Source organism: Pelophylax lessonae (genome assembly GCF_965119305.1).
Source record: "Pelophylax lessonae genome assembly, chromosome: 5".
In the NCBI taxonomy this organism is placed as follows: domain Eukaryota; kingdom Metazoa; phylum Chordata; class Amphibia; order Anura; family Ranidae; genus Pelophylax; species Pelophylax lessonae.
The window spans coordinates 173324350-173347575 of record NC_138772.1 but is presented as its reverse complement, the minus strand read 5'-3'; the positions used below and the strand labels follow the sequence as shown (position 1 = coordinate 173347575).

General features: G+C 40.2%; 1 protein-coding gene across 1 annotated transcript in view; it reads right to left on the bottom strand.

The window, feature by feature from the left end:
* Positions 1-23226, bottom strand: part of NEK11 (NIMA related kinase 11) — a 385800-nt gene that overhangs the window by 67069 nt on the left and 295505 nt on the right. The window contains exons 12-14 of the mRNA XM_082258375.1: positions 11028-11170; positions 5578-5638; positions 2808-2904 (exon numbers count right to left, since the gene is read on the bottom strand). Of these exons, the coding sequence (XP_082114501.1) occupies positions 2808-2904; positions 5578-5638; positions 11028-11170 (301 nt within the window). The remainder of the gene's footprint in view (positions 1-2807; positions 2905-5577; positions 5639-11027; positions 11171-23226) is intronic.

The following is a 23226-nucleotide window of genomic DNA, read 5'->3' as shown; positions in this document are numbered from 1 at the left end:
TTACAGCTTTCCTGTGGCAAAACACGTGCCCCAGACTAGCCTAATCGATCTTATGTAGATGCAAGTAAGATGGGGCTTTGGGGCTTCCAGACATCAACCTTTACTGCAAAGCAATGGCCCCGGGTACGCATCCTCAATCAGCATAACACTTTTTTTTCTGATAAATTATGGGTACCCTTAGAAAAAAAACATAGCGGGTCGAAATTTAGCAGGGGCGCCTTGGATTCCTGCCACGGCTAGGGGTTTGTCTTCCTGGGTCTCCCCTCTCACATTGGCCACCCTGAGAATGTGGGATATAATTAATAGAAATGGGGAGCTTGCTCCCCCAACCTCACCTATGGCTCCCCTGGGGGGATTTTTGTGGTCTGTTCTGGGTGAAGATGCTTCATTTTTTCAACATTGGGGTACAGATGGGGACACTAGATGTTCAAAAATTGCCCCTACAGGCAATTTTTGTCAAGCAATATTGGATCAATTGAGTCAAAGGCACGGGCAATTCCCTCTGACGTCATAGACAATTGCAGGACTTCCTTAATAAATATAATTCTGTTCTAATCAAGAACATTTTTGAAACAAAAAATAAGGATCATATACTGATGTGTTAGCTTTGTGGATTGAGTGTAGGTTTTGATGCACATGGAATGTATTCAGCCGATTTCAACTGATGGTTCAGTTGGGATTTGATCTATATATCTAAGATTCAGCAATCCATTCATCAAAATCAGGATAATTTAAGAAGTATATATTTACCTATTACAATATCACATACTTGCTGGTTAAATCCTATGAATGGTCTTCACACATTTATACAAAATGTATAAATGCCCCTTGACTTGCAGTTATTGGAACATTTAGGACTCTCAGTAGTACAGATCACTGAATTGTGTTTCAAACAATAAAATGGTTAGAGCACCTACTCTGTCATACGCCTCAACTTAGTCTATGCCATAATGTCATTGATAGCATTTGATGTCAGTTGGCCATCTAAAACATATATTGCAATGTATGTGCTTTAATGCAAAGTTTGCTAGAAAGGGTGTATAACAGTGTGCAGAGGGTTAACTCATAATTTGCTATGTTAAAGCTGTACTCCAGGAATTAGATAAACTCTACCCTTGTGGTGGGGCCCCCTGCACCGCAAGGGTTATAGCGGTTGTATCCCCTGTGTAAAAAACAAAAAAAACAAAACCCTGCAGGACAATGGCATAATGTGCTAGTATGCATTGCATACTAGCACATTATGAAATACTTACCTTAGAACGAAGCCCCCACACGGTCGCCCGGACACCGTTGAGGGAGCTTACATGTTCCCTCGGCGTCTCTTCCGGGTTTGGCGGCTCCGATGCTGTGAGTGACTGGAGTCACGATGACGTCACTTTACGGCAAGGAGCTCTGAAGGTCTGGCAAGATACACCGGACCTTCAGAGCGCATGCGCTGCTGGTGTCGGCGGCTGCATGCAGGGTAAATATCTCCTAAGCCGTGAAGGTTTAGGAGATATAATTTTTACCTACAGGTAAGCCTTATTACAGGCTTACCTGTAGGTAAAAATTAGAAAGCGCAGTATACTACCGCTTTAAATGTTCGACTAGGGTGCAGGAATAAGGTGTAATACATACCCAGATGGAGGGACAGGGTAAGTAATAGAGCTTATCCTACTGCAAGGGTAGATTTTGTCTAATTCCCATAGTTTAGTTTTAAAGCACACCTAGCTCACCATCACAGAGCTTTAGTGATTTATGGGGGCTATGGAGTTATCTTAGGACTAAAAGGTCATCTTTTTTAATAGAATTCTGCAGTTTGGCTCTCCCTCTTACATATATTCCTGCAATCAGCAAAGCTTGCTGACTGGAGTGCTCTAGATCAGACTCAGCATGGGGGCAAGTCAGACCACTGCAGAGAGAGCACTGCAATGCAATGCAATGTCCTTCTCTACAGCATTGGATAATTGTCAATTTCTTTAAAATAAGGATCAAACACTCACATTTTGAAGAGTTTGGGACCTGGGTATAGCCGTCAAAATTTAACTGATCACTGTTGCCAATCAAAAATTAATCCTTTAGTATAACTTACTAATTATTATTTTTCCATATCTCTACCCCCTTCCGTTTTCCACCATTTCCCTCTTCATGCTCCCTTTCCCCACCCTCTCATACCCTGCCTAGCCCATTCTTCATCAAACGCCACAGTTCCCCATGTACCTCCCACCCCTCTATGCATAACCTCTTAACGGCCATAGATTATAGTATACCCAGCAGATTACTTTTCACACTTCTATTAAACAGTACTGTGTTTTGTACATGATTATAAATATATGCACTTAATGTGTTCCTTTTATTGTTCTTCAATTACCTATAACAGACTCATAATCAATAACATTTTTGAAACAAAAAAAAAAGGAATCCATATACGCATGTGTTAGCTTTGTGGATTGAGTGTAGGTTTTGATGCACATGGAATGTGTTTAGCTGATTTCAACTGAAGGTTCAACTGGGATTTGATCTGTATATCAAAGATTCAGCCATCCACTAATCAAAAGCAGGATAATTTTAGAAGTATATATTTAACTATTAAAATAACACATACTAGCTTGTCAAAATTTAGGAATGGTCTTCATACATTCATACAAAATGTATAAATGCCCCTCGACTCATGAACACACTCTAACAGAGTAAAAGATGCAGAAAAAGACATAAATTAAAACAAGTCTGCATACATATCAGACTTGCTCTTATTGGAACATTTAGGACTCTCAGTAGTACAGAACACTGCATTGGGTTTCAAACAATAAAATGGTTAGAGCACTTACTCTCTCATGCGCTTCAACTTAGTCTGTGCCATAATGTCATTGATAGCATTTGATGTCAAGGGAATTGGTGGAGACATTTTGGTGGCCGTCTGAGTATCTACAGATCAATGCAGAGAGAGACAATGTAATTCACTGTCCAATTTAACGGCATTATGGAACACTGGAAACAGAAAGTGTAATCTGAAATTTCCTTGTTAGAAGCCAGTTATTTAAAACAAATTGGTAACAATGTGTGATAAGCTTAGAGGGCACAACTCCACTAGTAGGCATCATAAAAATGTTCAGGCTAAGGACAAGGGGTTTTATTACACATACCGTATATGTAGTGTATGGCATACTAAACAAATGCAAAGTAAATTGATATTGTCTAGAAAAAAGTAAAACTCTTAATGCAAACTAATATACATACATATATATATATATATATATATATATATATATATACTTTAATGAATTGCATTATATTCAGAAGCAACTGAATAAATTGGGCAGTATTTGGGTTATTTTTCACGAGATAGTAGAAATTTGTAATTGCATGTTTGGTAAAAAAATGTATGATCAATTAGCACCATGGCACTGGCTTAAACAAGGTAAAATAGAACACCAGAAACCTTATTTTACTGGATACAATGGAAGTAACAGGGATAAAAAAATTAAAATAAAAAGTCTAAACAGGCAGTATGGATAAGGTATAATGTACAAATTCCTCCTTCTGTCCTTATGTCGATAGAAAAAACACTTGAAAGGCAATAGAATATAAAATGTACAGATACATAATAATACAAGTTCTCTCAAAAAGAATTGTTAAAACAAATCTATTACCCCAAACAAGAACAGCAAAAGTACAACACTTAAGACATACCCACAGCATCCTTTTGTCACAACAAGTGAATCCTGGGCCATTCTGAACTGAAAAGCTCCAACGTTTCAGGATAGTGTCAAAACCCAACCGCCCCATCTTGCCCCATGCTCAACGTGATGGGCCAACCAGACTGTTCGGAAAGCAAGAGAACATGGCAGTAGAGCTGCTGTTTTGATCATCCACAAATTCACACATTTTCAATGCCCTCTTCCTCCCTCAGTGCTGCTGTGACAAGGGGAGGATAGACGCATTGTGCATGTGAGAATTTGTGGATGAGAGAAAGTGCACTGTGCATATGAAGGTTTGTGGACAAGCAACATAGCAGCACTATGCTTGTTACTGTGAGGATTGAGGTGCACTCGATCTGTCCTAGCTTATATGGAGTGACGTTCACTTAGAATGCTACTTTTTCTGGCCAGGCTTTGTGGAAGCTACATTAGGCCTACAGGTATTTCCTTTCTCTAAACTGCACAATGACTGAGGCCCCTTGACTGTATTTAAAATGTTACTATAAAGGTGAAATGACTGTTTAAAGCAGGGATCCTCAAACTATGACTTTCCAGCTGTTGCGGAACTACGCATCCCATGAGGCATTGTAAAACTCTGACATTCACAGACATGACTAGACATGATGAGAATTGCAGTTCCTGAACAACTGCAGGGCCATAGTTTGAAGACCCCTGGTTTAGGGGGTTCTTATAATGAAGCATTAAGAATAAGAAAAAAATCTTCAGATGGTACTTTAAAATAGCCACCTCTGACCACAGATGCATTAGGCCTTTAGAATATTACTTCAAATGGCTTTTTTTAAAGGTATGGTTCAAAGTTTCCATTATTAGATTAAGAGTTTTCTATTATAGATTCTGTCTCATTTTCCATTTAATGCCTTTAGCACTTATCTTGGACTCGTCCTAGTAAATTCCCTGCTTAACTAGATTTAAATTTCATTGTGTTAACATGTCTTATGTATAGCATTAGGTGTGCAGCAGAAGAAAAGTCTGCCTTCTAAAATAAATGTTTCTGTGAAATTTCTTTTGTTTTTCTGAATGATGATTTTAAAGTTGAACTTCAGGTATGGAAAAAACAACATTTTTAATTTACTGCCCAAATAGCCTAATATTAAAATTATTTTTAAGCCCAGAAACCCTTATTTACTTATCTTAATATGGTGTAACTTGAGCTCCCCTTAAAGCAGAATTCAACTCCCCACACCCCAACCCATGTTTTTTCCCCCCTCTTATCTGCAGTACTATCTTCTCTTCAAAACACATACTCACCCCCAAAAGAAATCCAGCCTTGTTCCACTGTGATCCATTGTTTGGGTGCCATAGAGGGTGTCCTGCACCACAAATTGGTCTTCTTCAGCTGGCTGCCTCTTCTGGGTGCAGGCAGTCAGCTCTGACGACATGCCAGATCGTACGCAGTCTGCCTTCGGCTCGTCCACCGACTGCTCTGTGTGCGGATCCTGCAGCCCTTTGGAGATATGACAGAAGTATCCCTGGAGGCTACAGGACCACGTACAGGTCATTCTAGACTAGGTCAGAATGATGGTGATGGGCAGGACCAAATATTGAATAAAATAATTAAAAATAGAAAAAAATATATTTTTTTTGAACGATTCTGCTTGTGGAGGGAGTGTTAAAACGGAACTAACTTCCTGTCTTGTAATCAAAGTTTAAGATAAGAACCCGGGGCTCCTAACACCTAGAAAACAGAAAAACTTTCCCAGGAAGCAGTAATGGTACAGTAGAAAGTAGCAAAATGATCATCCAGACCAGCACCCTATGTATCATGGGAAAGGCTGGTCAAAATCATATACACTTTAATAGGAAAATAGCCAGCTACAGTATGGGTTTCAATTTGTTGACAAAAAAGGTTTCCATTTATCCGACTTATGGAGCAACTTACCTGTATAGCTAGAAGCCAGCACACTTTCAAGTTTAAGCATCATAGCTTTGATATCGCTGTCCTGTTGATTACAAGAAAACAATCATTAGCAACTCATTGCCGTACAAGCATAATACTTAAAGTGTACCTAAACCCCAAATGTTATATGCTGAAGTTTGCAAGTCCTAAGATGTGGTAGCTGCACTGTTTTCGTTTTTTTTTTAAGTTTTTTTCATTTATTTTCACCTGGTGATTCTGCCAGTAACACGTGACCTATCCCAGGGTGACAACACCTACTAACCCTACTGCATTAAAAACAGGATAGGACTACAGAAACATTACCCTCTTCTCGTCTTCATAACATAGATGGGAAGGGGGAAAGAGGGGGGGAGTGGAAATGGAGAATAAAGTGCCTGATAAAAAATCCAGCTCTAGACGTCATAAGCTAAAAAGAATTCTGGCAAGATCAACAGGTATTTTTTGCATGTATCAAACAAATCTAGCTATATACTTTTAATACAATATTTAACAGACCAAAACAGATCACAGTTCCTTGTTGAGGTTTAAATACTCTTTAAGAAGACAAACGTTCTTTCCATGGAGGATTTGTATCTTATGAAATAAAAATGCACTAGCTAATTTCTACTTTTCGTTGTACTGATGGGGATTCTGTGGTGTATACAAACCACACATGGCCTCCCTGAGAGTACATACTCTGCAATGTTTCAATACAATTGAGATTTGTTCCACAGACTTCTGTACCCCATTTCCTTGTTCCACCTGTCAAGTTTCCGAAATCGCCTACAACTCACTTACTTTTTGATCCCTGTCAGATTTCTTCATTGAGAGTTTTGCGTTTCCCAGGCAGAAGGCATGAACAGTTAAGCATACTCTCTGTGGTCTGTTTCTTCTACAAGAAGGTCTGCCACTTAGCGGCTGGTTTACTAAAGGAAAACAGGCTGTTCAATTTGCAAGGAAAGCTGCACTTTGAAAAGGAATTTGCCCCAGAGCTTAGTGAATTTGGTGGAGTTTCACTTTGCAAAGAATATTCAATCACATGAAATGGAAGGGCTTGCACATGACTGGATGATGGACATCAGCAGAGTTTCAACTCATTCACTAAGCATTGAGACATACTCCCTTGGAAAATACAACTTCCCTTGCAAACTGAACACTCAATTTACCTTTAGTAAATCAACCCCTACGTTTCTGCTGACACTTCATAACTGGCAATGCCGATCCACCAGTATTAGAATCAACTGGCTTTGAGCTTATATCCATGGGCAAATGCCACTTGCCACTTTCAGATGCATTTTGCTTGCATCTGCGATAAGTTTGAGACACTGCAGAAATCATTCTTAGGGGCACGAATTGACAGGGGCATGTTTGCTACAGATGACGTCCTTCTGACTTTAAGCTTTATCGAGCCGTCAGCCTGAAGCAGTTTTTGATATATGCTCCTCATTTCAGGCACTTACCCTAACTGGAAGATACTTTTTGATCTTAGAAGCCGCTGTCTAAGTACAGGGTGGGGAGGTCCTTCTATAATTAAATTAATTAATTAAAGTGAGCTGCCACCTAGATAAAGGGAAGCCTGTGGATGTGGTGTATCTGGACTTTGCAAAGGCCTTTGACACCATTCCCCACAAATGCTTACTGTACAAACTAAGGAAGGTAGGTATGGACCATAGGGTGAGTACCTGGATAGAAAACTGGCTCCAGGGGAGAGTCCAGAGGGTGGTGATTAATGGGGAGTACTCGGATTGGGCGGGTGTGGAAAGTGGGGTCCCCCAGGGTTCTGTCCTGGGACCAATCCTGTTTAATTTATTCATAAATGATCTAGAGGAAGGGATATCTAGTACAATCTCAGTATTTGCGGATGATACTAAACTAAGCATGCCAATATCTTCTATGCAGGATGTGGAAACCTTACAAGCGGACCTGAACAAAATAACGGGGTGGGCAACTACATGGCAGATGAGGTTTAATGTTCAAAAATGTAAAGTAATGCACTTGGGGGCCAGAAACCAGAAAGCAAGCTACTCACTAGGGGGGGAACCTCTGGGTGAGTCTAGGATGGAAAAGGACTTGGGGGTACTGGTAGACAACAGGCTTGGCAGTGGCATGCAATGCCAAGCCGCTGCAAGCAAAGCCAACAGAATACTGGGATGTATAAAAAAGGGGATTCACTCCAGAAATAAAGAGATTATTCTCCCGCTCTACAAGACTCTGGTCCGGCCACATTTGGAGTATGCTGTCCAGTTCTGGGCACCGGTCCTCAGGAAGGATGTGCTGGAATTGGAAAGAGTCCAGAGAAGGGCAACAAAAATAATTAGGGGAATGGAGGACATCAGGTATGAGGAAAGACTACAAGCACTGAACTTATTCTCTCTGGAGAAGAGACGATTGAGGGGGGATATGATATCAATGTACAAATACTGTACTGGCGACCCTAGCATAAGGAACAAACTATTCAGAGAGAGGAGATACAATAAGACACGTGGCCATTCACTAAAACTAGAGGAAAGGTGGTTTAACCTTAAAATGCGTAAGGGGTTCTTCACTGTAAGAGCGGTAAGGATGTGGAATTCTCTTCCACAAGCAGTCGTATCAGCTGGGAGCATTGATAGTTTCAAAAAACTATTAGATGGGCACCTTGGAGACCACAACATACAGGGGTATACAATGTACGGTTAAAAGCAAACACACACACATCATAGGTTGAACTGGATGGACTGATGTCTTTTTTCAACCTCACTAACTATGTAACTAATTCCCTACAATGCCTCAGAATTAATTTCTCCATTTTCTACATGTACATTTTTACAAAATCATAATGTCGTACAGTATTCCAAAGCTGACAGCTATCACATGGATGAAACAATACAGATTATTGCTTCAAAATCATATTCTACTGATGGAATTACATACAGGAGAAAATTGTTGGGCTAAATTTAAAAAAAAAAGGAAAATAACTACATTTACCAATTAGCAATCATCTTTCCTTGATATTCCAGATCACTATCCTTTCCATACCATTACTACACTTTGCGCTGCCTTTTTAAAGGGTATTTCCTTGGACACACAGCTAAACTTACAGATTTTACATGCAGCATTGCTTGCAAAATAAGTATCATTGGTCAAAATTGATTTTTCTAAAGAGTATTGGAAAGGTATCTGGGGAAGGTAAAGACCTCTCTACATTGCTATATGGCAGGGTCTCATTTAAAAGGCCTAAAAAAGCATGTGCATTGAGCCTCTTAACCTATAAGGCTTTTAGACAGGAAACCTTATTGAGATTTGACTAGCTGTATTTTTTTCAAAATATAAAAAAATAATAATAATACACAAATAGCATAACAATAAAGAAACATTAACACAGTTAAATAAAAAGGCAAATGGCTACTTATGCATTATTTAGTGAAATGTACTGTATAGATGACTTTCTCTAACTCACTCTCAAGCTCCAAGCTGACAGCTTATCAATATCCTGCTGTGATGTTAAAGACAATGCATCACTTAGCAGACATGTAGCAGATAATCAACACAAGGAACTGAGGAAGCATGTAGGAAGGAACAGTTAGTCCTAGATCATTTTCTAATGTTTCATTATGCTTGGTCTGGTCAGATCGTAAACATTTTACCATTGCTTTTGTTTTCTGCACCTGAAAATAAGTGTTGACCATACAATCATACTTTTATCACCTGATACTGTATGCAGAACGGTGCAGATCTGCTCAATTTGGGGGATACATTCTCTGTATTTCCAATGTTTAGCTCGATTTTTGTTTAATATTATGATATTGCCAAATGTGACACATAAAATAATGCATATTAATTGCACCTATAGGCGTATTGCATTGGCAATGGACACAAGCCCATGGTCTTTTACTACAGCGCATGCACGGTATGGTCTGTAATGTCAGTAAATATGTTAGCAATAAACTATGCATGCATGGTGGCAAACATAAAAGTTGCTAGTTACCATGCACATGTTGATTATCACTGCCTTGCTGCTGATGTTGTAGCAATATGAAAGGCTACTAACCCATGCGTGTTCGGTAAAGACATGAAAGGCCACTTGCTGCTATATTGCCAACTTTCTTAAAACTGCGCATGCATGAAAATGTGTCAGCCACAGCACACTGACCAAGCCATACCCGGCTTCATTGGCTCCTGTACATGCACCTTCATATTGACTGTTTCTATTCTGTGAAATACAGGTCTTCCTACCAGAGCTGGGACAAGAGGTGGGCAGGAGGGGCATCTTCCCTGGGCACTGTGGTATCATCTGAGGTAGGGGGGCACTACAAGGAGATTGGGGCAGAGGGTTTGTGTTGGAAGGGGAAATATGGGGGCTGGTAGGGCTAAGTATTGTGCTAGGAGGGGAAATTTGGGGGTTGCTAATAGCAGTTTGGCATGTTCGACCTGGGCTCTAAATGACTTTGTCCCGCCACTGTTTCAGACCACCATATTTTTGTCTCTTTTCCTGAAGAGCACCCTATGCTGTATTGCCTGTGCCATAGCCCATCTGTGCTACTATTAGTACAGGATCTGGTGGCCAACATGTAGAAGTCCAGAGGTATAATTTATGCTTCATTTATTTCAATTTCAAAGCCACATTTTCCATTCACATGCAATACAAATTTTTAGCCTTACTTATCTTGGCTAATTAACAATCTCTTTTTTTTTTTATTATTTTTTAATTTTTTTATTTAATTAAATAAATCCAGCCTTGTTTCACTGTGATCCATTATTTGGGTGCCATAGAGATTGTCCTGCACCACAAATTGGTCTTCTTCAGCTGGCTGCCTCTTCTGGGTGCAGGCAGTCAGCTCTGACGACATGCCAGATCTGCCCCAGTCTGCCCCCGGCTCATCCAGAGACTGCTCTAAGTGCGGATCCTGCAGCCTCTTGGGAGATATGATAGAAGTATCCCTGGAGGCCACAGGACCATGTACATGAGTTGCATGAGATTTTCCCTCAGAAGCTAAGATGCCTCGAAACTGTGTTAACAATGCAGATAACTTCTGCCATATTTGTGGGGAGGTTACATTTGTATCTCAAAAGTGCAGTATGAGGGCAGTGGTAAAAAAAAGCATACCGCCTATATTTTGGATGCAAAATAGGAGATCAGGACATAAGTTGGACCCCTCATTATTGTTGCATTACATGTGCTACTTATCTGCGTCATTAGCATAATTGCACATCCCCCTCGTAAGTTTGAATTATTGTGATGCAATTTTGATCTGAAGCTGTATCTTGGAAACTGGAGCCAATTAATACTCAGGACTTAATTTTCCTCTATTAGTGACCCACTTCTGGTAAAATGTATCTACTTTCATTTCTGAGGTTTTCTCCTTGTAGACCAGTGTTATCTAGATATTTGTCTCAGTTGTCTATGTATGTACAGCCAAATCTGACCTAACTATCTGGTGCTCTGAGCAACTTGTGAACCATAGATGTCACACCTGTTGATATGTTGTTTGGGTTATCTGTGTCTCTTGTGAATCATAATCTTCTTCCTCTGTGGATTCTGTATCACTTTCTTCAGAACAAGATTCAAAGCCGTCTTCATAGTATTGATCTGCTATGAGTGGGTCTTCTGGAATATCTTTAAAGTATAACAAATACATATACTGTTTAATAAAATCTATTCCAACAAAAAGTAACAAAAACATACAGTTGATTTTGTTTAATAGCTATAAAGGACTAGGATAATGAAAAGATCAGTTAATAAGACTGAAGATATAGAATCTTAGTTAAAAAAATGAAACGGTGGTTCCATGCTGGCCGCTTCTGATGACGTCTTAGTGACGAAAGCATAAGGCGGAGCTACAGCATCATTGCAGCACTTACAGTTTCGGGTCCATGGGGCACATCACGTCTCGGACTTTCTGGTTTTTGTATATACCAAACGCTTATTATCTTCATTCATGTAAGTGCTCAACGTTACTTGTTTAATAAATCTGCTAAACGGAGTTATGCTATGGAGGCTTTTATTATCTTTGCATATGCATGAGACTACTGGGGCAGTGGAAACTAAGCATAAAGGAGATACAGACCTCCGCTTGGCTTATAATCTAAAAAGTGCTGCGCAGTGTGCAAAAAGGTGTACATGAGATTGTGAACTAAGTGAGATCTATCAAAATTATATAAATAAATAAAATAATTAATAACCCTGTGAGGGTATATCTGCATATTTGGACCAAGCTTAATTGCAAGGTCACATTCAGTGAGGTGAGCACCCACCCTTTGGGGGTCACGAGAGTGGAGGTGACGCACCTGACAAGCTGCTGTTAAATTTTTGTATCACATTCCATCACTGGTGATTGGGACTATCTGATTATTCATTTTTGGAAAGGACTCTTCAGGATTGATTCCATATATCAGGGGTCTTCAGACTATGGCCCTCCAGTTGTTTGGGAACTACAATTCCCATCATGCCTAGTCATGTCTGTAAATGTCACAGTTTTACAATGCCTCATGGGATGTGTAGTTCCGCAAAAGCTGGAGGGCCATAGTTTGAGGATCCCTGCCATATATGCTTCAGTGATTTAGCACCTAATTGCATGAATTTGCATTGTTTTATTTACTATTGTCCCATCTATATTTTTTTAATTACGTTATTTATTCATTTATTTATCTATATATTTTGCTTAGTTCACAATTTTTGGAAGGAACCCTTCACAATTGTTTTTATATATGCTTTAGCAATTAAGCACTCATTGCACAAATGTGCATTGTTTGATATATTTTTGTCCCATCTATGATTTATTAATTATTTTATTTATTTATATAATATTTATAGATATCACTTAGTTCACAATCTCCTGTACACCTTTTTGCACGCTGCGCAGCACTTTTAATGCCGGCCATATACTAGCCGAAAGATCGTTCGAAAATTTGTCATTTGGTCCGATCGTTCGTTTTTGGTCCAGTTAATGGGCACAAATAGAAAATCGTTTTTAACTTTTCAGAGCCGAAAAATCGACGGAACAGTTTTGAAAATCTGCCAACCGAACGATAAACAAACGATAAATTGAAAGGTTAATGTGTTTCTCGGCCGACCTGTTTGCACTAGGCATATGTGACAAACTGAAGTAAAAACTGATTCATTTATGTCCATTGAACGATTTATCGTTCCAAATTTGGTCATTACATGATGGCACGATCGTCTGCTCTCATGGCAATTTTCCGTTTTTCGAAAATGAGTTTGCCTGATATTTCGGCTAGTGTATGGCCAGCTTTAGGCCCCTTTCACACATACGGTCCGTTTGTCCGTTTTTCATCCATCCGTTTGACGTTTTTCATCCGCTTCCGTCAATGCCCGTTCTTTGGAACGGATGAATGCCCTATTTTTCATCCATCAAAAAAATGGATCGGACGAAAAACTGATGTAAACGAACAAACGGTATGTTTTTCATCCGTTTTTGCATTGGTAGTGGATGTAAAAAAACGGATGAAAAATGGATGAAAAACAGATGAAAAACGGATGAAAAATGGATGAAAAACGGATGTAACGGACGAAAAACGGATGAAAAATGGATGAAAATCTGATACATTTTGACGTGACTGAACTGATGAACTGAACGGACCATATGTGTGAAAGGAACCTTTGATTATATTTAGTTTTTCAATTTTCACACTCAGTGATTAGGAAGGGATTAGTCTAATCTGCAGTGTTTTAGGCATAATTGTTCACAGGATCCCCCTATTGTATTGGCTTAGGATGTGCTTGCAGCCATTGGTGTTGTGAATGCTGGTTACCCCCTGGTAGGGGATAGTTTTCTGGTAAAGGCAGCAAGAAAGGGGAAGCACAAGTGGAGACACTGACACACTGCATGGTTTTGTGTTCCTTTGCAGCACTCTAAGGGTCCTTTCACACTGTCCGCATCCGCCAGCGGACTCCGTTCTGCTCAGCGGGGATAGATCTGCCAATCCCCACTGAGCAGGCAGATGGCAGCTCCATCTCCTCTCTGTGTGCGGAGATGGAGCTGTCAGATCCCTGCTGTCCTCTATGGGGGACAGGCGGTCCATTCTCATCCAATCCCATCCGATCCGATCCGCTGGACGGATGGAAAATAGGGTTTCCATCCGTCCGGCTTTCACTGACAGGATTGGAACGGATAGCAGCGGGTATCAGCGAAGATATCTCTGCTGACATCTGCTGCTCCATAGGGATGCATGGAGGATCCAATCAGGTCCGCCTAAAAAACTGACAGGCGGATCCTGATCGGATCGTTCGTGTGAAAGGACCCTTATGTATTTATGAGACCTTCTTACAATAATGTATCAAGGACTTTTAATTAGAGAAATATGCACCAAGTGCAATGTAAGATAACCTCCATGGACTTTTAAGGCAGACATTTATGTGAAAGGTAAGTTTATTTTTTAAGTTTAATTACAGCACTTGTCACTTTATGTTGAACAATTAACAGACATCAATTATAGCACATGTCACTTTAATGATTTTTGCACTTTTAGTTTCCCGGCACTTTTATATTTATTGTATTATTGAACACAGCTGTCATAGATGTTTTTATCTACCATTAACTACCGAAACGTATAATACTTTGAGTGATCACATGTTCATTTTTTGAGACACATATTGTAACACATATTAGCACAATTTACCACAAGCACCGCCACATCCACTTCATCCCACTACACCATAGGATGTTAGTTGCTGGGTGTTGAATATGTTTTGTTGACTGAATTATGTTGACTGTTTATATTTTATAAGCATGCCAATAATCGATGGATACCAAAATGTTACATACACGAAGGATAAAAAAGGGTAATTTAAAGAGGTATATGTGGTACAAGCCATGTGAACATAGCATAGTTAATTAACTCCGTTTTTAGCTCTTTGGATTTGGAATTTCTATATACTGTATCTATGTATACATTTAATTTTCATTGTATTTCTGTTATCCAATAGTAACATTTTTTCACGCTTGTCCCTGAAGAAGCCGAAACGGTGAAACTGGTTGGAAACAAAAGCGCAGTGAATGATACTACTCTTACATATTGAACATTTGGTTGTACAGAATATTTTTATATACCTTTTTGATAAATAAAAGTTTATATTTTTATTTTAAAAAATGTGTCATTACATGTCGGAGCACCTTTAAAGTCCCGTATCCCATACCTTTTTTGTACTACTGAAAATGCTAGTTGCCTGGCTTTTCCTTGCTTCAGTGCTTTCTGAATCATTGAACTGCAACATAGCCCCTAGCTAGAGTAGAATAAAATAAGAATGGCTGATGTGTATACCTGTTTCAGTGAAAAAAAAAAAAAAATACACATTTTGTAAGTACTTTTTATTTGGCAAAAGTGTTTTGCAGGCAGAGCAGTGACTTTTCTGTACATACACAGTACCACCCATCCCTACTAGGTACGAAAAGAACTATTGGACAATTTAATGCTCACAGCTTTGTGGTAACAGTTTTAGGATGGCCCCTTCCTGTTCCAACATTACTGCGCACCAGTGCACAAAGCAAGGTCCATAAAGACATGGATGAGCGAGTTTGGGGTGGAGGAACTTGACTGGCCTGCAAAGAGTCCTGACCTCAACCCGATAGAACACCTTTTGGGCGAATTGGAACAGAGACTGCGAGCCAGGCCAGGCCAGGCCTTCTTGTCCACATCAGTGCCGGCCCTTACAAATGCACTACTGGAAGAATGGTCAACCATTCCCATAGACACACTCCTAAACCTTGTGGACAGCTTTCCCAGAAGAGTTGAAGCTGTTGTAGCTGCAAAAGTTGGGCCAACTCAATATTGAACCCTACGGACTGAGAAGCCATTAAAGTTCATATGCATGTAAAGGCAGGCATCCCAATACTTTATATATATATATATATATATATATATATATATATATATATATATATATATATATATATATGTACTTTAAAAAATTTACAAAATAGTGTGTGTGTGTATATATATATATATATATATATATATATATACCCTCAGAGACATGCAAAGATTTTTTAGGGTTATGTTATTAGTGAGGACACCGATAAGTTATAGTATTTCAGGCTTACTGACAGTTTTATAAAGCCTTTTATCTTTAAACATATTTATAGTGTCACTTTACTCCCTGGATGTATTGGGTAATTTTCTTTGTTGCTATGCATTATGTGGTACATATACAAAGGAATGAGTATATTTTGTTTTAGCAGCTGCAGGTGACAAAGAAATGTGGTTTGATAAACAGCTTTAATTTTCAGTTTAACCCAAGTCAGTCTAATAATAAACGTGTTAATATACTGAACTTCCCACAGAATGGAAACACTAGAATATATCTGAAGAATTATTCTGCGGCTGACATTTCCCACAGATCACACAGCCTGTAGGTACCTATCAGATATGTCAAGTTAAGGAATTGCCAGACTTTAGACTAACAACTTTTCACATTCATAACCAGACTCCTATGATCTTATTTATTTCAAAAGCTTTTCTCCTTCTTGAGAATATTCAAAAGTGTAAAATGTATTTTTAAAAACCGATCACAGCTTTAAAATATTAACTTTCAAACTACATTTGTTATCTTTAATGCTTTTTTTTTCTAAAGTTTTTAAGCACCATATGAGTTTTTGTATTGCATAAAAACACCTTCCTAGTCGGTATACAGATTATCTTTCAGCAGCTGATCAGCATACAATTTTATTAAATGTTTTCATTGTTTTACCTAAGTATTAGTGCAGTTATATTCCTGGTATGGTTTGTGTGCTTTACCTTGTAATGATTGGCTCATGTTTTGTGTCCGCAGTTTGTGGTGTCACGGCTGATCAATTTCCCTATGTCTATGTATTGCTTTAATTTAGCTAGCTGGTTCCTAATCACCAAAGGGACTTCCAGTTCCAGCTTACACAGCTAATGTTCAATACATGCCTTGCCATCTGCTGTGTGTCTTCTCACACACAATGTAATAAAAACATATTCCAGCTGCAGGGTAATCTCTGTGTGTCTGTAAATGCTCTGCCTGCTTGTGTATCTGTCAGATCTAATTACTGTGCAGCTCTTGCCTGCACCAGCACTAGACTGAGAGAACCAGGGATTGTGGGATATATAGTTTTTTCACAGGAAGTGTCAGTTCCTAAACTACAGACAGAGGTCATGCATTAACCACTGCAGTGGCATGCCAAATGTCTCATGTTTCAACACAAACAGAAACTTCTGACACAGAAATGTGAAGATCTCCTGTACTATAGGCTGTACGCACAGTACAGGGCAACAAATGACACCATGAAACTACATGATCAATGCACATCTTATGCAAGTGAGAAACGCAAGGTACAGGTAGGAACAGTAGCGGAACTATCAGGGTCACAGCGGTCGCGCTTGCGACTGAGCCCTGGAGTTCCGCCACTGAGGAACTGTTTATGTTTATTGTGATTTAGCGCACCATTTACTTTTACATCACTATTATTATTTCTGGTAGCAGCTTTATCTTTGATCAGCGCACCTTTCTTTATATACATATTGGAGAGGATCAGCAGGGCTGAGGGCGGTGCAGGCAGCAGCAGACTCCTTTTCAGAAGACTCATCTTAGCAACCGGCCGCTGTAGACACCTCCCACCCCCCCCCCCCCCGCACGCAGTGCGGTGCAATGATCGGGGAGGGCAGCTACAGTAGCCAGAACAGTCAGGCGGACGGACGGGCCACCTCACGCCACGGTATGAGATTCTAGGTACTCGTGTCCGGCTTTGATGAAATTTGGGAGTCTGCTACACCTGTCTGGAGGGAGAGAGAGACCGGCAGTTTTGCAGTGCCCAGGATTTCATAGAGCGTGTTATATAGAGCTTTCTGGTAAGAGGCCATCTTGATTCTTGCACTAGTGGTGAAGAGCACAGTTTTATTTGTGTGGTCACATGGAGTGTTCGTTTGGATAATTATAATTTGCACTTATCTATCATCCGCCGGGTAAGGAGGAAATTCACCAGGTGGAGGGATCCCCAATATATTATTGAATATCACTTCATCTCACATCTGTTTTGTGTCCCCATATCGTTGATTGAAGGATTTTCATTGTTTTTGATTTTGGGACTTTAATCTCACATTTGTTTTGTGTCCTCACAATATCGATTGAAGGAGGTCCATTGTGTTTGGGACTTTGGGACTTTATGATCATTTATGTTTTGATCCTCTCCAATAAACAGAGAAGGCTGCTGCAGTGAGGCAGGGATGGACGCTGGAAGAAAGTCAGCTGACCAGCTGACACAATAGAGTGCAGGGGGAGGAGTTCTCCCCTCTGCAAAGAGACTGCTACAAGCGTGCCTGCCTGGCTGGAGTGGATTTACTTGTTGCTGAGGGGGAATCGTCTGACCGACTGCTATGTAAGTGAAGAATGATGATCCAAAACTCCACCCTTGCTGCCTCTTAATGATCCCATGGCACAGATCTCATCCCTATCTACAACAGAGGTGTTGGGGGTGTAGGGATGAGATCTGCGGTGGTGGGGGGATGGGATCAGTAAGACAGAGGTGGTGGTGGGGGAGGAAGACACCACCACTAATCCCACCAATGTCACCAGCACAAAAAATTATGGAAATTCGTAATGTAACCGGTTCCCAACAGTCTGCCGCAGTTTTACTTTGGCTCTCCTGTGCAAATCGACCTAGCTCTATGTCAGTCGCGCACGTGGTGCTGAGGGGCAAGCGTACGCCGCCGCCGGAGCACTCCCGCCCCCACTAGGCAGTGCGAATGCCGATCCATAGGGCACCCACGATCACTACCCTAGGCTCACACTTAACCCTTTGATCACCCCTAGGTTAACCCCCTTCCCTGCCAATGTCATTAGTACTGATTACTGTAGGTATGCCACTGGTCCCCCCAAAAGTGTCAAAAATGTCAGTTAGGGGTCCGATCTGTCCGTTAAAATGTCGCAGTCCCGCTAAAAATTGCAGATCGCCCCATTAATAGTAAAAATAAATAAATAAATAAAACTGACATAAATCTTTCCCCTAGTTTGTAGACACGATAACTTGAGCGCAAACCAATTAAAATACGCTTATTGCTATTTTTTTTACCAAAAATATGTAGCAGAATACAAATAGGCCTAAAAGGATAAAAACTTTTGATTTTTAAATTTTGTTTTTTGGGAATGTTATACAGTATAGCAGAGTGTGAAAAAAAAATATATTTTTTAAATACCACCAAAAGAAAGCTCTATTTGTAGGAAAAAAAGGACATACATTTTATTTAGGTACAGCGTCGCACGGCCGCGCAATTTTTCCGTTAAAGTAACGCAGTGCCGAATCGCAAAAAATGGCCCGGTCATTAAGGGGGTAAATCCTTCCGGTCCAGAACTGGTTAACAACTTTGGCAGAATTGTGTGTCAATGGGCTTTTGTTTGCTTTAAGTGGATTTTAGTTTTCTTATACAATTCTTTGTGAATGCAAAACCCATTGAAGCAGGTCGCTGGTAAGTCAGAGAGAAGTCAACTGCAGATCACATGTTCTGGTCAATGAAATATAAATGATCTTAGAAGCCTCTCTAGTCAGTGTCAAACTGATGCCATCGGCGCAAGCCCAAAACCCCCATTGCCATAGGCCCAAAGGCGGCACCTGTTCCAATGAGAAATGTAAAATTGTAGATTTTCTTTCACTTTCTGTCTTAGTAACAATGGTAGATTTTCCACTACTTCCTGTTGTGTCACCAGGATGTAAGTGCAAATCTACAGGGACACAAATGCAAAAAAAAGCTTGATAGAAGTGTTTACCCAGCCCTGCTGGATATAAAGCAAACTCTCAGTTTTTTTACAGCCTATTCAGACTATTTAAAAATTATTATTTGTAAAAAGTAGTCGAAAACAGGTACCAATTCACTGAGCTCAGAGTGGCTGCAGACATACCAATGAGAGGAAGCCTCTTTGAAAGACAGCATGGGCTGGGAATTCCCCTTTTCTTTTTCCCCCATCCCCCACTCTTCCCCACTTTCCTCCCCTTCCTTGTTTTATCCATATTTTCTCTTTCTGATCTGCAACCCTCTTTCTTGCCCCCCTATATCTGTCACAATGTCAGAGTCCACGTGTTTCAGAGGTATGCAGGTAGAGCTCCCCATTTCTGTTTTTCCATTAAAATTACTTCTTAGCAACTATCTAGTGGCATTTGTCTTTTGAAGGTGCCCAAAGCTTAAAGCGTAACTCCACTTTTGTTGAGAAAAAAACATTCCCCTCTGGGTGATCTCTGTACATTGCAAGGATTTTAACAAACTTTGTTGCAGATTCCTACCTTTTGTTATTCTGAAGAAATCAGTTTGTTCCTCTGTGCCTATGTGCTGAGTGGGTCAAATGGGAGTGGTTTCATAATTATTTATCAGCTGTGGCAGCTGCAGGGCTCTAATGAGAATGAGGAAAGCTGCTGGGCCTGTATCCTATTCTAAGTATCTCACCAAAAATGACATTTTTGTTGCAGGGGATGCCAGAAATCTGACTTGTATCTTATGCAGACTTCTGGGAAAATGTGTGAGCCAATCACACAAGCAGGGAATTATGTTTCTGGGGTGTGGTTAGTAGACATTCTGTGTACAGAACACCTCCAGGTGGTCAATTCATCCTTGTGTATTCTGTTGTAGTGACTGTCCATTGTGTTTTTCTACATATGACTCACCTGGAGCTTTTGGATTCATACTGTAACTCTAGGTTTTCAATAAAAAATTTCTGGTGAAAGAAAAACAGGATGGTCTCCCCTCTGGCTAACTTACTGATACCAGAAAGAATCCAAAAATTGATACTGCTTATACCACTGCAGAGGGTTACAAGGAAAGAAATCTGTCTCCAGTAAAGTAGAATATTACTGCAATGCTCCATTTTTTTTTTTTAAGCAAACCGATGCCTATGCTCCTTGTGAGACAATTTTTCACAAGTAAAATACAAATGTAACATTTTAAATATATAATTATATTCAGAATTAACACTAATTTGTATATTTTCTGGAGTACAGATTTAGATCCTAAAAAATTAAATGTAGGTTTAAGTGATAACATTTTAGTGATTTCTGAGATATGTAATTACTAAAGTGGTTCTAAAGCCTAAACATTTTTTACCTTAACCCCGCTAGCGGTAAACCCGAGCGTGACTCGGGGTAGGAATTTTCTGCTATTATCGGTATCCCCGAGTCACGCTCGGGGTGAATGACAGAGCTATGCAGACAGCGCAGCGGAGCGTCTCTTACCTTATCCTGGCGATCCAGCGATGAGCTCTCATTGCTGTGACCGCCAGCCGAGATCTCCGCCGCTCGTCTGTCGGTAGGAGGACTTCCTAGTTCCGTTCCCTGCAGCAGCAATGCTGCATGGGAGCGGAACTAGGGAGGGAAATTAAAAAAAAAAAAAAAAAAAAACGTTGCACAAAACACATAACACATTTTATATTATATATATGCATATATATATATATGTATATATATATATATATATATATATATATATATATATATATATATATATATATATATACCTATATACACACACATACATATATATATATATATATATATATATATATATAAAATTATATTATTGATTTGATTATAATTCACGCGTTTGTGTTTCAAATTTATCACATCTGGGATGTCTACTAGAGTCTTGTTTTGGTCAGGTTTAAGTCAGTAATTACTAAGAATTGTAGGCCTATAATACATAACGCCAAATTTCCATGAAAAGAATTGTACCGCTTTTGGTACAGAATTCCTGACAGAATCATACCGCCAGGGAGGTTAATGCATTCCCTCACCCCTCCCTTATACTGTACTAACCTGAGCCCTCATTCGATCCTGCACTGTGCCCGTCTGTAGCGGCTCTCCCTGCTTTTACAGGCTTTGCTGAGGCAGCAGGAGCCATTGACTCCTTCTGCGGTCAGCTAAATCATGTGACGAGGGAGCCGAGCAACACTGTCTATGAACGCAAACAGCTCAGCTTGGGATCAAACTCGGGTGTGCCACAATTTAAGCGGCTTTATGTGTTGGCACATTGAGAAGAGGAGGAGCCAGGAGAGCTGGCAGGGGGACCCAGAAGGGGAGGATTGGAGGTGCTCTGTGCAATTCTCTTGTATAGAGCAGGTAAGCATAACATGTTTCTTATTTTTAAAAATACTTTACAACTTTAAAGCTGAACTCCAGTTTTCATTTTATTTTATACAAAGCAGGTCCTACTACACTATTTCCTTCACTGACACTTCCCCCTCTCAGCACTGTATAAAGTGTATATACCATCAGCTACATACAGTGTACAATATTGTGTTCTGGCAGCAGGATGGGGACTTCCCTTCCTCTTCCTGGAACAAAATCAAGTCGGGTTGAGAGCTGTTCAGCCATTTACAGGAATCATTGAGTTTTTAGGAATGAATACAAAGTTTCCTCTAGTTGGCTGGAGGTGGAGAGGTAGGCATATGATGCCACAATCTCCACTTCAGACAATCATAGGAAGCCTTGAATTCATTCATAAAATACAAAGATTCCTGTGAATGGCTGAGCAGTGCTTAGCCTGACTCAATTTAGTTCCAGGAATGGAACGGGAAATTCCTATCCTGCTGCTGAAACACAGCACTACATACTGTATGTAGATGATTCTATATATAGTTTATACAGAGCTGAGAGGGGTTTAAGTGTTAGTGAAGGAATCCAGCTTGGTCCAAATTAACTATTTAAAGGTAACTGAAAGCTGGGATTAGGCTTTAAAAAGCAACTTCACCGCCCACATTTTACCTGTTTTCCAGGGTTGTCCTCAGATAGTTACCTGGCCAGCAGGTTCACGTTGTCCTGCTGTGATCCACCGCACCACTGTCACACTCCTTGTCCCACGTTGTCAACTTGATCTTGGACCCTGGTCTCATAGGGTGCTGGGTGTACCTTCCCTGGTTCAAGCAGCCTAGTCCCCTGATGGCAAGTGCCAGGCCCGCCCTCCTCCTTAACAGCACACATATGTCACAGTCCATGTATGCACTGAATATGCTTTAATTACTGTGGCAAAAGCACATTTAAACCTCTACACAATCATTTTTGAAAACTGAAAATCTCCAATTACATAGGTATTTCTGCATACAGAAAAAGACAGAGTTCTAACAGTGCATGTCTCCTACGTTGACCTCTGCACATCTCATCTACTTCTAACCCCTGCACCCCTTGCCCACTGTTCACCTCTGCAACTTATGCACCCCTTGTTCACCGTTCACATCTGTACACCCTGTCTATGACTCACTATTGTACTGATAATCCGCAACAAGTTTAACTCTGCACCCTTTTCCCACCATTGCACCACTGCTAACCTCTATACCCTTTTTTACTCCACTGCACCCCTATGCCACCAGACCACGGCTAACCTCTGAACTTCATTTTTCACCTTCAAACCCCCTTTACACCATTAGTAAACTTTTTACCCCCATTGCTCACCTCTGTTTCATTCTTGCAGGCAGCTCCACCCAACATGCATGGCTGTACACTGTTGCTTCCCTACAACATGTAAACATTGCAGGCAGCAGCATGGGCAGGTGGCGACACAAGTGGGCAGCAATTCATGGCAAAAAAGTGGCTAACCCAGTTTGGGTCAAGACCCATACTTTAGGAAATGCTGCTTTAAAATAAATTCTGTTATGATGGGAGCTGCAATTGCTGGCCTTCTTCCTATATGTATATATAAATAAACCTTCTGTGCTATCCC